We start from the raw sequence: 16,243 nt of genomic DNA, 5'->3' as shown, positions 1-16,243 counted from the left end.
ATAGTGGTTATAACTGTGGACAGTTGTGAGGCTAGTTGTCAGGCTATATCGTACAGATGACATTTCAATTAAAGTTCATTGGAAACTGGGGCAATGAAATTTCCAGTAGAGTATTATGCCAGCGCCAAATCTGAATGCTATCTGTGCCAGCTTTACACAAAAGGTAGGCCAAACATCTCTGTGTGGGAAGGAGCCAACTCTTACTCTTGCTGAACTACATTCTAAAACAACGTATCCCACACCTAGTTTCACACTGTAATAGAATCACACTGTTGTACCTCAGGCTTGGACAGCATCTGTTTTTTAATGTTTTTCATACTGTCCTGACATAGAATCTGAGCTGCTGGTGATAGTAGTTATTCTAGCATGTAACTGCCCATCAGCCTAATTCAAGTTTCTAGAAAAATAGTTTGTGAGACTATGTGTGGTGGAAACAAAGACTGTCTTTCCAAGTTTTATTGTCACATTTGCAAGCTGTTACAGTAACCTTACACAGAGTCTCAGGCTGAGATAGGGAACTTCTTCTTCCTAATAGCACGTTAATACAGTCGAGTTCACCTGTGACATCAGTTACTGCAGCTCTGCTGCTACACGAAGACTTTCTTGATGATAAGCTTCAAGACTACCTTGCATTGTTGCATAATAGGAACACTGCACACTTGCTTAATGAGAACACTCTGGCTATATGCAAGAATATTAGGTCACTTGCCCTGATCATGAAAATACACCAAAGTTGCAATGAGTAGTTATGTGCACAAGCCTTGAAGAAAAACAAAATTATCAAACCAAGCTGGATTTAGTCAATATGATATTTCTACACGCTGTTTTTGTTGGCTAAATGTCAAAGCAAACTTTATAGAAATGAGGTTGGCAAATCAAGCATTTATACTGTATTGCATTCATGGAAAAGTGGGATCCATTTTGGAACCGGTGGAGGAGGCGGAGGCAAGGTTGGTAGTGGGATTTCATAGAAACTTCTAGATCCCATTATCTCACATCACACACCACCCACCAACAGAGATGTATGGCTCTTACACATGTTCGTAATATAGTACCAGCAGTAAGCAGCGTTGTTTAGAGCTTTTAAGGTTTTTTTTTTTTTTTAAGTCGCATAGTTATGTATATAGGTTGTAGGTAACACTGTCAATGTGATCAGCAAGAAACGTGACACCCTACCATAGAAGTAATCCTATTCCCCATTTTTCTCTCTAGCCAATGTGGTAATGGAAGGCATCCATTGTATCAAATAGTGCCAGTTCTGTTTTACTCGTTAGTGAAGAGATTATTCAGATTTGGTTCCATTTCTTATGTTTGTTAGTGGAATGTAAGACATGGGTGTGGAGCAAGTTACCAACAGCCTGCCCAAGTTAGTGGCAAGAAACCACGAACATGACTCCCACATACCTGATAATCTTGCAGTCCTAATACACCTGCTGGATAAAACACAATACTTGTAATCACATGCCATGTTCATATTCACATTCATACAGACAAAACTTCCATTTTGCTCTCCTCCACAAACAATGTTACACAGACATTGTGACAAACCCAAAAACTGTCTTTTACCTGTAGCATGCTAACCTGATTTTGCATGGTATTCCTTATCTGGGCATGATCTCCTTGGCCACGACCCTCACATCATTTTTGGCAGTAGAGAAGGCTTCAAACCATTCAGAAAACACATTAACAATCACAAGACAATACTTCTTTCTCTCACTCAATGTTAAAATCAATCTGTGAATTACCAGAGGGTTTGTTAGCTAGTGGGTTAGCGCTGAGAGGCATTTGCTGGCCTCTATCAACATTGTAAATGGTGCCACCAAGCACTTTAAACACAATTTTTTGGAGTAATTTGTGAAACCTTTTGTAAACCACTGTCTTACAATACCTGCCTGCATCCCATCCCTTGACAGATGGTCATGACCATGTGACACCTTCACAAAGAATGGAAACTAACACTTCAGAAGACACGATTTATCATTAGGTCCAAACCATATGCCATCTTTGACACAGGCCTGTGACTTTTTCCAGAGAGCCTTTTCATCTTGTGTGGCTCTGCTCCGGAGTTCCTTCAAATCAGACGTAGGTGTAATCGTGTCAGTCAAAAGTGCAGAAACAAGTTGTGGTTTAAGAAGTTCCTGTTTGGTGGCAGCTGCGTCTGCTTTTGGGTTCCTTGTAAAACTGCATCAGCTTTGTTTGTGTGAACATTATATTTGCATACAGCCTCCAGTGATTTAGCCACAAGCTTGTGTTGAGATATGGGTTTGCCTGTGGATGGCAGAACTGGTTCTGCTTCCAAAGTGTGCCAAAATTGTGTATCCATTCAAAAGTATAGAAGCTATCTGTATAAATGTTAACAGTTTTGCTATCAGAATGTCTGCATGCTTCTGTTAAAGCTTTATGTTCTGCTGCTTGTGCAGAGTAGTTACATGGAAGTGGTAAAGCTACAATGTCATGTTGGGTCACAACTGCAAACCCTGCCTGCAGGGCTGCCAACTTTTCAAAAAACCTTGGAGTGAGATTCAGCGGGGCCGAGCACAATTTCGTTGTTTAAGCCGACACATAAAATTTTTGTTTGTCAACTGATTTGGTAGATGCGATCCTGATCCCCCGCATCCTAACAGATTTTTGGGGCGCCTGCTGGAGATGGATAGGGCCTAAAACCTTACATACAAATACCATACAGAGAGAGACAATGGTGGTATGGTGCTTCTTTGGCTGCTGCTACAGCTCTTGGGCACCATGGCAAAACTGATGCTACAGAGTCAAGAGTCAAGAGTCATTGTTTACCCCCATGGTCGTGTCACAAAACAAATGTTATGCAGCCATTTTTTTCATCCACTGTCTGAGTGGGTTTAGTCATGTGTGGTTGTCCATGTAGTTTGCAAAGGAGTTTATAAGTCAACACAAGGCTTTCTCAGCTTTTTCCATCCAGGTCACCTGGAGTTATAGAAAATGTGGTGTTTCTAATTTCTGCCACCAGTGGTCTTCCTCACACTCCTTCACTCATAGTCCCTGGTTCAGTCAATCTGTATGCGGAGCATTGGCCAAAGAAACTTGGATTTGAGCAATTTACACTGAAAAACTCCTGAAGTTTGTCTTGTATCTGTACACCAACAGCAAACATTTCATCATTCGAGTATAACTAATCTGTTCCTAATCTATCACTTTCCTTTCCTCTAAACCATTTCTATCCATATGCATAATCTAACCCTAATGTGTCACATTAGCTGTACAGTGTAGTGAGGCTGCATTCATGAAGTCAGTAACTCCCTGTGTCATGTGCGTGTAAGCCTAATGTAGTAGAAATCTATTTATAGCTCCAGGTCCTGTGTCAGCCAGCTCCCACTATTACACACAACAGTTTTGCCTGTAGCTCCTACTGTTTTCATGTATCAACCACTTCATTTGGGTGTTGGAGTAAATCAGTACAGTGAACTGTTGATTCTGTAGCTCCAGAATCAACCAAAAATGTTACTGTCTGTCCTGAGATCTTAAGTATCATTGTAGGCATGGCCTTATATGCATCACATGATAACATATTAAAAGTTGGCACTGGTTTTGCACTTTGTTAAATCTCAGTGGATGTTGTTGAATCTTTAATTAATTGTAATTGTGTGTTGGCTCACTACTGTGTGTGTCTGTGTGTGGTTTTGGTGTTCTCACGTGTCTGCTGTCTTCACCTTAACTCCCACTTATCTCTGGCTCCACCACTAGTCAGTCACGGGTTGGCTTGTTCGATGATTGATTCTTTGGGCAGTTGCCACAGGTAAAGCATCCATCAAAGTTGATGGATGCTTCACGTCCTTTGCCACATTCTTTGCCACATCTGCGTTCCTCATAGGCTTGTATTTGTGCCATCAGTACTCTTTCAGCTGCCTCTTCTTAGGTTCTTCTGCCATTAGCTTCTCTGTCGGATTCTTTGCTGCAGCCTTCCTGTGTCACATTCTATGCAGTGAGTTCACAGTGCTCACTGACATGAACTTAAATTTCTGGTCTAAGTCCTTGGACGAATCTGTCTCTCAGATGTGCTTCCCATGGACTCAGTGGTACCAGTCTAAGTGCATTTGGCTGTCGTCAGGACAGACCACTGTGTGTCAGGGGTGCAAGGTAATCTGCAACAGTCTCTTCCAGACCTTGCTTGCAGTTTAAGATTTTTTTTTTAAGATGCATAGGTGTCACAAATAGCTTTTCCATTCTGCTGAACAGATCCTCCACCTGGGTTCTGTATGGGTTGTCTTGCACCCAGCGATAGCTGAGACTATATCGGGGAAGTTGCCTTAGACTTGGCTTCAATACAAACTTTCTTGGAGTTATTAACTCTCATTAACTCTTGCGTAGTTGGCATTAACTGATGTAGCAGTATGCTTAGCTTATGACAGTCTCTTCTCCTCCTACCTTGTCGATCTTTGGGAGGCCCTGAGCAACCTTTGTCATGTCATTCAAAGCCCATGGTCTTGTCCATGTCCATGAGAAGGTCAGGCTGGTGAGTTGAGGTCGCTGCTGCTGCAGATGTGGATGAGGAGTAGGAAGGCTCCAGCAATGCTTTTGATCAAGTCATCCAAGTTGCTCAGTCTCTATTGCATTTGACACCACAGATTGTGAGAGTCTTCCATTGCTGCTGCTGCTGCTGCTGCTTGGTTTTGGGTTGGAATGGCTGCTGGTGTGGAAGCTGAATTGTGGCTGGGCTCTGGGCTAGAGCCGGTGCTGTATGCAGGAGGTGGAGCGCTGGCTGCCGGGTTTGACACTGCCAGTGGAGAATACTGTGGTCTGCTTGGCGGCCCTGATGTAGCTAATGCTGATGGAGGCAATGCCACAAAGCTACGAGGTGGAGGGGAGAGCAAGTCAGGGTCACCTGAATATGTGACACTGAGAATACATCGTAGATTTCTCTGTCCCTGCCTGTCTGCATCTGTCCCTGCATCTGGTTTCTTCAGTCCAGTCACCATACGAATTCTTGTCAGATTTAAAGGGTACATACCATTTCCTCTCATTTCCTTTTAATTTATCCATCTCCCCTTGACTGGTCTTTTCCTTCATTTCTCACCTACCTTTTAATGTTTCAACTGTCTGGGATTGCATCAGTTTAAGAAAAGAGTTAAAAAAAAAATGAAAAAATCATACCCTCAGAATTTCTAAATACCCTAGTATACCATAATACCTTCATGATAATAATATTAATAAAACATTTCATTCATAGAGCGCATTTCATGGTAATCAAAAACACTTCATATAATTTAAAATGATCATAAAAACATGACACGAAGGTTTGCACCAGGTTTGTCACATGTGAAGTAGTTTGTATGAGGGGTTCTCCAGAAAGCTGTAAGCAGGTATACCACAGGTTAAACCATCAACCGGTTACAAACAGGCATGTTTTGAAACACCAATGCATTAGTTCCATGAAATTCCAGGACTCTGGTGTAAACAGTGACTTTGGTGTAAATAATATTGGCCTAGTCAATAGTCCAGTCCATAGTTTGGCTTTAGGGCTGGAACAGGTGAGAATTTTGCTATCTTCCTGAACACAGTAAAGCATTTAGCAACTGAAGAGACAGATATTTCTCTAAGGAGTTGGTAGACACCAAAAACAGCACTAAAAGCATGTGACTTTGGACTCAACGTCATCAGGTGAACACAAACAACATGTCAAATGAATTATGTTTGAACCTGTTTGCTCACAGGTTAGTCACATCAACTCTATAAGGAGATAATATGCAAATGTTTGGTTACAGTTTGTTCTGCTGCCACCGATGGCCAATTAATTAATGCAGCTTTTACGAGCTCAATTTGATGAGTGAAGTAATTCATTTACATGTTCTGAAACAGTTCTGACTTGAATGATGACTAACTTTCATCTATTTTATTAAAAAAAGTAACATCTGTAAGATGCATGTAGACTTTTGCCGGTGTGTTCAGTGATGGGAGAGGAGTGAGTGTGGCAAGGCAGGTTGTGAGGAGGGAGGAGAACAAGAGGGCTGACAGACAATAAGAGAGCAGGGAGGAGCAAAGAGGAGACAGATCATCTGAGGAGAAGGAGGAGAGGATGATGTGAGGTAAACTTGTTGATATCAGGAGCCCTAACATCACAGTCTGCGTGGAGGAACAGTATTTACCTAGTGTGCAGCTTCTACCTGAGACATGGCAGGGTTGTCAGCCATCATATTACTGCTTCATCTGTCTGTTCTGGTGAGTTCACAACTGTCTGTCTATGTGTGTGTCTGTTTGTATGAAGGGAGGGGGTCCTGGGAAAAAAAATTATGAAAAAAGGCTTATGAACTAAAAACAAGTAAAAAGGTGTGGAGGTGAAAATACTTTATTTCACTCTTTAAGTTCACATAGCCCTTAGGTTGTACAGTTATAAATTTCCTCTTATACTGGTATTAGGTCACAATAGGTTCTGCACATTCTGCGATCACTTGCATCTAATCTTCTATGAGGCTAATCTCCATCCTAACCCTCACTGTACATTCAGCCACACTGAACCTATACCTTTATGGCTCTGTCTGAGGGTCACAGTAAGGCGCCATCATAGATCATGGTCACACAGTGGCCCACAGAGGGTCATCAAAGAGTCCTGCCAAAAGGTGAAAGACGAGATGAGATGAGAATGTCAGTGAACAGATTTTTTTCTTTATCAGTAGTTCCCTCAAGGCGGCAGTGAGTGGTATGTATGTGCAGTAAATCATCTTGAAAGAATTCAAGCATGCAAACCAACTGCTTCTTTGTGTTTCATATCTAAGGAATGTGACATTTTCAACACGACTGACAAGGCGAGAATGCTTCGGTGGCCATAAGCCAACACACACACACGATGTCTGTGGCATGGTTCGGCAAGCGTGGTGTATATGCAAATCAGAAAAACTTGATTGTTCATCATAAGGAAGGAGTTTGCCTTTGTCCTTTGTCTTTTTGTAGCTCATTCATAAAACAGACTGAAAACTTTGTCTCATTAGATAAAACAGTTAACAAAGTTTCCCTCTGGGGATATAATTTGCAGTTGAAAAAAGGTTATATTGTGATTTAAGTAAGATTGTAGTGTGGGATCTCTGGTGATTTCCACCCCTAACAGTGTGGGCAGTTTTGAAACCTGAGCTGAGGTCTAATCAGATAGAATGAAAACAGCTGCTGCTTTGTGGCCTTTATCTTTGAAAATGTTTGACCTCGCTATACATTATATATTCACAACTATTTTAGACAACACAATGACAAATCTCCCACGGGATGGAAGGATAGCTCTAAATCTAATAACTACATTCCCATAAGTCTTAGCTGCAGATTGAGCTTCATGTTAATATGTTAAAAAGCTTTTAATCAGCAAGTTAACATGATTAACGTTAGCATGTGAACTGAACCTGCGGAGCATGTTATGTTAACGAAGAGACCAAATCTGTACTCTGCACTGACTCAAACCTCTGTAGCTAAAATATTAGGTAGTAAAATTTGCTAGTTGCTCTCATTACCCAGAGTTTAATCTAGAGCATAAACATTTGTATCAGAAGGGTCCGTTATACTCTATGTTACAGGAAATAATACTATAAAATATGAAATGCTATGGTGGATAATAACTCCTCCTCGGTCAAGAGATGCAGTTTACCACAGCAGTGCATTTTGGTAATCAAACATATCCAAATTACAGCACCTGTAAACAAGACAGGCTAAATGAATCCAGTAGGTAATGGAATTGACAGCATATAATAGTATGCTAAGGTGTGTACTGTATACAACATGAACTACTGTGGCCAGCTCACCTTTAGAAGGTCCAAAATAATTTGCTAACAAAGAACAGTCTCACAAGTTATAAGGATATAAAAACTTTAAGGGAACAATGAGCCAGGGTTAAGAAAGGTGATGACTTGGTAAACAGCAATATCCACTGCCCAGGAGAACTGGTGTGGTTGTTCGCCCTCCCTACAAGATAAAGCCTTTTTATTTTAGGACCCCCATGTCCACAATGTCACACTCAGTTCAAAATGTGAAAATACTTTATCATTAGTTTGCTGATCACAATCCTGCTCCCCAGAGGAAGAACCCTTTACATTTAACTGACCCCAAAACCTTGCTTTTAGCACCACCCCCAGGACAACAGCACACCATCTACACCACTGTCAGCATCATGTACTGACAGGGTGTAACACTTTAATAATGGTGAATGAACACTGCAGGATGTATGAGCTGCTGAAGGAGTGTCTTATCGATACTTTTTGAGGAAGAAAAAAAACAAATTAAGAACATAAATTGCTTTATCTTCTCAATTCTCATTATGCAACAAAATAGTTTTTTAACAAAACATTACATATATTACATAAACATTGGGTACCAAAATTGGGACCCACGGTACGATACCAGTGAAAGTTTCACGGTTCTGAGTAGTATCACAATACCACAGCAAAAATGAGGCAGATGTGCCTTTTGTCATTTATAAAAAGATAAATCACTTTTCTATAATACATCAATGATATTTCAATGGAATAAATTACTTATTGACTTATTCATACTTCAAAAACAGTATCAATAAGTGATTAACATAGGGGGGATCAAAATAAAATAAATAAATGAAATAAAAATCAGCCAGCCACCCTCCTCCCCTGACAAGAACAGTCCCTTCATAAGTAAAGAACAGTCCCTAAAGTGCGGTGAGGTTTGTGGACCGTTACTGCCACAAAGAGAGAAATGTGAACGGCTCGTTTCCCCTCTGACACGCCACATATACCTTTGTGCCGCCACGGCTGGGCTCGGCTGTTCAGGTACTTCTGGACAGTCATGACATCAACATAGAGGAAAATATTGGACCTGGAGTCGGGCTTCTCCGTCGCCGGTAAGCCGTTACCTTGCACCGCAGAGCACTATGGCTGCCGTATTTGACAGGAATACGTATTCCTGTCTGTGTCTGTGACCCCCGTTCAACCCACAACCGACAAGATTTGCCTGCTGCTGGATGAAATCTGTACTCGCACAGCGTGCTCCTGAATGATTTCTTTTACTTGCACAAAACTATTTTTAGTCGCAAATGCAGTAAAATGCTCGCACCGTAGAGCTCTCTCGAAAACAAATCACTGTAGCATATATAAACAAATCTAGCCTGCAAGTAAAAATATTAGGTATTCTAGGTATGTTAGGTATTCTAGGTATTTTATATGGTGATGTAACATTAATCACTATGGATATATAGACCAGAGCCCAGGCTATCATTATGGTTATATTCATGTATTTAGAAGTATCTGAATAATACACAAATAAAATCCCAAATCTGAAACCCTATTTAGTAAATAGGGTCACAAAATAGCTAATGGTTATTAACTCCACGTGTTGGCTGCTAGCATAATGTTACAAACCTGGACTGGACGTAGATGAACTAGCTGTGATAGGGCAGTCAAACACTGTACATCTTTCTTTCTGAATATGATGCACTTTCGCAAGGTGTTTTGACAAATTACTAGTGTTGCCGCCCTTACACCCAAAACATTCGTCACACTTGTCACACGCGCTGTGTCTGCATCAACTCTTGTAATGTAAAGCCACACTTTTGACCGTTTGGCTCTCTCCGCCATCATTATCTATCTAAAGGTAGGCTACGAGCTTGAGTTGGTGTATGCGCTGTCTTGTGTGTGTGTGTGTGTGTGTGTGTGTGTGTGTGTGTGTGTGTGACTGGAACAACAGCCCCGCCCCCCTGCTCTCCACTCACACACAGCAGGCAGCCAGGGTGAGCGAGACAGATCTCTCGTCTTCAGGGAGAATAGCGAAAATTATGATACAGTGACGGATAATTGATGGAGTTGGTGAGATAAATGTGCAAGATAATGTTTATCTTGTAAAAAAAAAAAAAAAAAAACGCAACTGCTCCAGTACCGACAGCAGAACCGTTATGGTCAGAGCTTATCAATACTGCGTTCTTGAAGAATGCAGCCCCGGGGCTCGTTCAATACCAGGGTTCGGTACCCATCCCTAACAATAACTGACCTGAAAACAGACACAAAAAGTTACATGTATAGAAGCAACACCACAGTCACATGTCCTCTTCTCTCTGCAGCTGTGGGGGTGTTTGGGAGACAATGCAGCCAGCGTCCCACAACTCAGACGCCAGAAGAGAGACTGGGTTGTCCCAACGAAGAAGCTTTTTGAGAATTATGTCTATCCTCCAGACCAGTATGTTGCCAGGGTAAGAATGGGATGAAAAATGTGCTGAAATTTCAGACTGTGTATTAAATGTGTTGTAAACACACAACTAATAACAACTACAGATGCATATGTTTACATGTTGATTCAGTTACTTGTACAGTCTGTATTAAAAGATGTATTAAAGGGATGAAGGGCCCAGATTATTGTGCAACACCACTGCTAACAATCCTGTGGGCTTCCTCATGTGTTTGACTCAACTGAAGCTCTCAGTGAGGCGGTGTTACAAACATATCTTAAAAATCATTTGAATAACATCATTGGTTAAAAACACTGAACATGTCCTCATGCCAAAAGCTTGAGTGTTTATGCATCTCTCTATAATGTTCCCACACTGACTCACTGCAGGACTTCACCGAGGTAAAATAACACTTAAACCTGCATGACAGATCTTGCTTCATTATAATACGGCAGGAGACCTGAAATAAACTGAACAAAGGGGTAAGGAATCGGGGTACAACAGAGAGAATTTGTGTAGGTTGGAGTGTGTGTGTTTGTGTTTATCTGTATGTGGGGCGACAACATAAGTGTGTGCTCGGCACGCACACGCTAGTGTAGCACCTGTGAGGCTAAACAGCTCTATAGGACCAGAGACTAGGTTAGGAGGAGCAATTAATGAACTGACCAGCCAGGCAACTAAAGACCACAGACCAGGAAGTAAATTTAAATGTCGGCTTGTTTATAGAAGATTAGTAGTAATAGAAAAACATACATTTGGTACCATAATACACTTCACTATTTAAAGAGTCGATGCTCACAGAGGCCGCCGCAAGCGTCGGTCGCGCTGCCATGTTTTAAATGTAAGGGTAAGTGGGAGGAGAGGTCCCTACACATACATACATACATACATACATACATACATACACTCTCCATTAAACCCTTTCTCCCCTTTTTGAGTTAACTCTGTTCTTTCAACCTATTTTAGTATACCTCGAGGTGGTTTAATCTTACTCTAGTTATTTCTCTTACTCTCAGTTTTGTTATTTGTTTACCTTAATCAGAAAAACAGTATGTTCACAGTAACACACCAAACGGTATCACCGATATCTCAATACAAAATAAAACTTGACATCAAATTTACACTCAAAATCCACTTGTTCAAGAGCACAATCAATAATTCTGATTTCACAAGAAAGAAAATAGTCTTTTAGTTAAGGCTTTTTAACAGTCCAGTACATCCACTGCAGCAATCAGTGAAGCAAATATCCCAGTCCTACCACTTTTCCGGTGAAACAGAGCATTGTCCTTATCTGTGGGGTGAAGTTCACTGAAAACGCTGTTGATCCAACGATTCCTCCTGTGGGTGGCTCGCCATCTTGTTTCCACAGCGTGGGAATGCAAGACCGACTAAAGGTTCATTCTCACTGCCGCGATATGGATTTGCAGAATATTCACGCAGCACTTTTCCGCGCTCAAACCATACACACAGGCGCGGTACGGACACGGTGCGGAATTTTGCGTTGTTGTGTTCCAATTCCGCGCAGTGTGAACGGGTGTGGGTGAACATGGACGAGAGTAGCAGCAGCAGCAGCAGCGAGCTAGCAAGCTAACGTTTAACAAGCGTCAACATCAACTTTCTTTAGCACTTACCACTCTCACCGCAGCCACCAAGCTGGACAATGGACTGCCAGACGTTGTCCTTTAATTCATTGTTCATAAAATCATCCCGAAACGAGGTTTATCAACCTTTCTCCCATACTGTCCTGCCTGGCTGGATTTCGGACTCTCCCGGGTCTGCGCAACCAGGGCCATACGCAGGATTTTTGAAATACTGAGGTCATTTAGTCGTGGTGCACGTGGGGGGGTCAGAAATTTTTGTCAGTTATATATCAAAAGCATTCAATCTGGTGTACTTTGACAGCCAAATTAAGAGGCTACATCTATAAAGAACTACACACATCATATTAGATTAATCCCATCTTATCATGTTTCTCTTCCCACTTCATACTATAGCGAAATTGCCTTTCACCAAACTTTGTTTGTGGGTATTTATAATTATGTTTGAACCACTTATTCTTTAGCAGGAAGTACTTCTCTTCATCTGTCAGTTGTCAGTTATATTAATTTTTATATCAATGAAAAAAACAATCTGTGTGACTAAATTCTTACATTTTTACATGTATCTCACCATAGCAAGTTGGAAGTTGACATATTCTGCCATATATGAAGAGGGGAGACTCTCTGGAATCTGGCATTATAAGAACCATGATGCTGGGACATTCTGTCACTTCACAGTTGTCCAAAACATGTGGTTTGTGCCAGGCGGACATGATTGCCAGTATTTTTTCATTATTGCAAGAAATTCCATTGACTCATTCACAAGTCAAAAATGTGTTTCATTTGAAATAAACATGCAATATTTACATCTAAGATAACAGAAAAATAGTCAACCAAGTGAAATGATGTCCTCCAAGATAATATTTGCCACTTTGCAGTAAAAAAAATTCTGGACGTTTTCTTGTCGCCATGATCTTGACTTACTTCTCTGTGCTCTGTGCTGCTCTTTGGCCTGACCTGAACATTTTTTGTTGTTGTTTTTCAGTTTCAGTTATATATTGGGGGAACATTTTGGGCATTGGGGGGGTGTCCCTCAATGTATATGGTAACTACGGCCCTGTCAGCATGCATAATTAGGCTGCAGTTGTCTGGGTGCGCAAAGGTGAAGTGCACTGGTCTTGTCATACAAAGTTTGATGGAGTGTCAACTGGACAATATGGAGATATTTGCATCTTGAAAGCCGGACTACAAACGTGGATAGACAGGGAGAAACACATGCAAGCCTAAGACGTGGTAAGATACGATATTTCTCACTATATGAAGTGACTGATAACAAGATCTGTATAATGGATTGTAAAGAAATTTGTCAGGTTTTTATTACCATTTCATTTTTTCACCGCACAAATGAAATGGTTTATTTTTATTTTCATTTTATTCATTCATTTAGGTCGGGAAAAAATACCGAGGTCATGACCTCGGTGTCCTCAATGGTAGTTACGGCCTTGTGCGCAACGTCACTATAAACAAACAATTTCATTGGCCCAGCTGTGTAATTCTGCTGGGAACCCATGAAATCAGCTTTTATATTTTTCCGCGAGAATAATCCGCACGAATTTTCGCCCTCAATGAGAATGGACTTTTGGTCTTCAACCCGAAAAAAATGGCCTGTTGTTTAACAGTGCAATAACGTTATACATAAAAAATAATTAAATCATCTTCCTGCTAATTAGCTCAACTGAAAACTTCTACCGCTAAAATACAGGCTTTAGGATACGTTTCACACACACACACACACACACCGCATAATGGCGGAGTAATCAGATTACTACATAGCTGATGCCATATTAGCTTGTTATATGTAGCTTCTGCTTCAATTTCCAACAACATTTACAAACACAGGATTCACAGCTTAGCGTTTCCACCGTAACTTGGTTATAAGGAGATAAATTGAATGGTTTACAAGCAAACAAGTACCCAACCGACGACACAGCAAAAGAAACAATCAACTCACCAAGTTCCGTTCAACCCAACAACATAAAATCCTCGGCATGGAAACCGTGAAAAAGGTAAAGCAAATTGTCCAAAAACTTGGAAAGAACAATGGTTACAGCATCCAAATCATTCAAATCTATCAGTTTTCTTCTTCTTTTATCTTTTATTCCTCCTCGATGAACAGAATCGCTGTGCTCTTTCTCTCTCTGCTGTCTCTGACTATCCGCTACGTGGAGCTCAAGCTTACCGACTGGCTGTTGCAGTTACATTGTTAAAGGAGCAGTACAACTATGTTTAACCTTGTGAACATTTTTAACATCACATTAAACATGAACTTAAATTATTCATTTATTTATTAATTAACTTAGAGCAGGTTTTTTTTATTCAACTTTCACATTTTTAAAGGGCTTTTAGTAACCTAGGTTACACTAGTGTGTGCATGTTCATTGAGTGGAGCTGGTGCAATTAAAGTCCCCTTATCGATCATCACTTTAGATCATCAGGGCACAAAACAATAATATTCAATTACTCTTAATTTAAAAAGGTCAGATGTTTATGTTAAATCAAAACTCTTGGACTGTGAGCAGATTATGTGTTTGTGGTTTTGTTTAAATGATAAAGATGAAGACATCAGAGGTCTTCTTAAGAAGTTATCAGTGGTATTACAATGTGCAACAGTTTTAGCTTCAGTTAAAAATGTACACCCATCTTTTTTTCTATGTGTTGTGGTGATAAACAGTATGGCTCACTTTAGTTTTAAGTCACTTTGAGCTCTGGAAGCAGAAGGTCATACTTTAAGTCTTGTAGAGGTTTTAGTGACGTTTGGATTAAATCACTATTTGACCATGTGTGAAAGACAGCCTTGATTGTATTGTGATATCTTTTAAATGGCTTCATTGTTGTAATGATTGTTATGATAATTTTCAGATCAGGTCAGACTGGGATTCAGAGCGGAACCTGCACTACACTCTGCTGGGTCCCGGGGCCAGTCAAGAACCAGTAAACCTGTTTGTTGTGGATGACGTTTCTGGACTTGTGTATATCCGAGGAACACTGGACCGAGAGGAGAGAGAAACCTACATTGTGAGGACACAACTCAGCACACAGCTTATTACACATCTTTCAATCCAACACTTTACCATTCTACTCATTGTAGCTTCACATGGCAGCAAATTAACATCAGCAGTTGTTGATGGCAGAAGGAGATGAATAGATTTATATCAGAATGAGACACACAGGCATACAACACTAAACTCAGACAACTGGTAGTGAGTGAAAGCATAGAGATGTTAGCAAAGCTCCAGAGTCTTTCTCAAGAGAAATATTCTGCATTGTATATTCCATTTTTGCTTGAGCATCAATGGCAAGTCCCATTGCAGGGAGAAGGCACCTTTCATCAGTTGTTGTCTCCTAAACCCCTGCAAGAATCACCTCACAAGAGGGTGGGCAAAGACCAGTTGCCAAAACCCTTGTGGCAGGAATAAACAGCTGCTCTGTACACTTTAATAGTGGCATGAAACAGCCCTCCACCCAACAAACACTTCAAAAAAGAAACAATAGAACCACCTGCACACGACAGGGGGTCTAGCCTCCTTTCCTTGCACCAGTGTTGGAACCCTAACCATGTTGCCTTGTAGCAGCCAGTTGGGGATCCCACTCTTGCCAATTGTATGGTCCGCACAACCTGCACAAACAGTCCAGCTCTCCTGAGCCTGTCTGAGAGGTTGACCCAGAGTGGACAACGCGCTTATCATACCCACCTGCTAAGACAGAGCCCTCCAGAACTGAAGCATGGTTCAGGGCTGGGCCATCATGCATCACCGTGGCTTTCCCATAAAAAATGCAGCAGCTGAAAGTGTGTCATTGTGTTTAATTCCTCTCTTCTCCCATGGAGATTGGTGAGGGAGAAAAAGACATGTGTATTCTTTCTATATGTTATTCAGAGCTGTTTTATCAGGTGACGTGTGTCTTCTGACAACATATACTGAGAGTAAAGTGCTCATGACTGGACACAGCACCTTTAATTCCCTTTGTCTGCTGAAAAAGTGCTATAATAATAATAATAATAATAATAATGAAAATAATGCAAGGGGCAGATGGTAGCTCTCCTCCTGTAGCCGATTGAAGTGCTGTGTGACCGATGAGGTCGATCTGAGAAGTCCTGCCGTTAGGATGGAGCAAGTCCCACCCACATGTGACAGGAGCCAACTGTGGCCAGACATCACACAGCCCACTGCAGAGGCAACACCTTGACAAAAACCATGCGAGCTGGATGAGCTGGACCATAGCAAAGATGACTTACCAGCCTGGGTAGGATTGGGGTCTCAGAGTCATTGATCTCAAGCTCTGGTTCATTGTCACTGCACTGACACATTGCATGGCGTCTAAACTTGGGGCAGAGCCCAGCAGGCCTCACAGGGTGATGGCTGCTGAACACCGCTCTCCACATGGTGTAAACCAAGGCACTGATGGGGTTCCTGAAGCAGCGGCTCCATCCTTAGGAAAAGCTTATCATCGCTGTCGCTTAAGAGAACAGGATGGTAGACAGTGTTGTCTGCTGCCTTTTATACTTTGGTGT

General features: G+C 41.3%; 1 protein-coding gene across 1 annotated transcript in view; it reads left to right on the top strand.

The window, feature by feature from the left end:
* The first annotated feature begins 6,021 nt into the window (after positions 1-6,021).
* Positions 6,022-16,243, top strand: part of LOC117253817 (desmoglein-2-like protein) — a 28,277-nt gene continuing 18,055 nt past the window's right edge. The window contains exons 1-3 of the mRNA XM_078168987.1: positions 6,022-6,189; positions 10,031-10,159; positions 14,593-14,748. Coding sequence (XP_078025113.1) covers positions 6,142-6,189; positions 10,031-10,159; positions 14,593-14,748 — 333 coding nt within the window. The 5' untranslated portion in view covers positions 6,022-6,141. The remainder of the gene's footprint in view (positions 6,190-10,030; positions 10,160-14,592; positions 14,749-16,243) is intronic.

This window comes from Epinephelus lanceolatus, chromosome 6, assembly GCF_041903045.1.
Source record: "Epinephelus lanceolatus isolate andai-2023 chromosome 6, ASM4190304v1, whole genome shotgun sequence".
NCBI classification, from domain to species: domain Eukaryota; kingdom Metazoa; phylum Chordata; class Actinopteri; order Perciformes; family Serranidae; genus Epinephelus; species Epinephelus lanceolatus.
The sequence above is the reverse complement of the archived record's forward strand: the minus strand, read 5'-3'. Positions and strand labels throughout refer to the sequence as shown.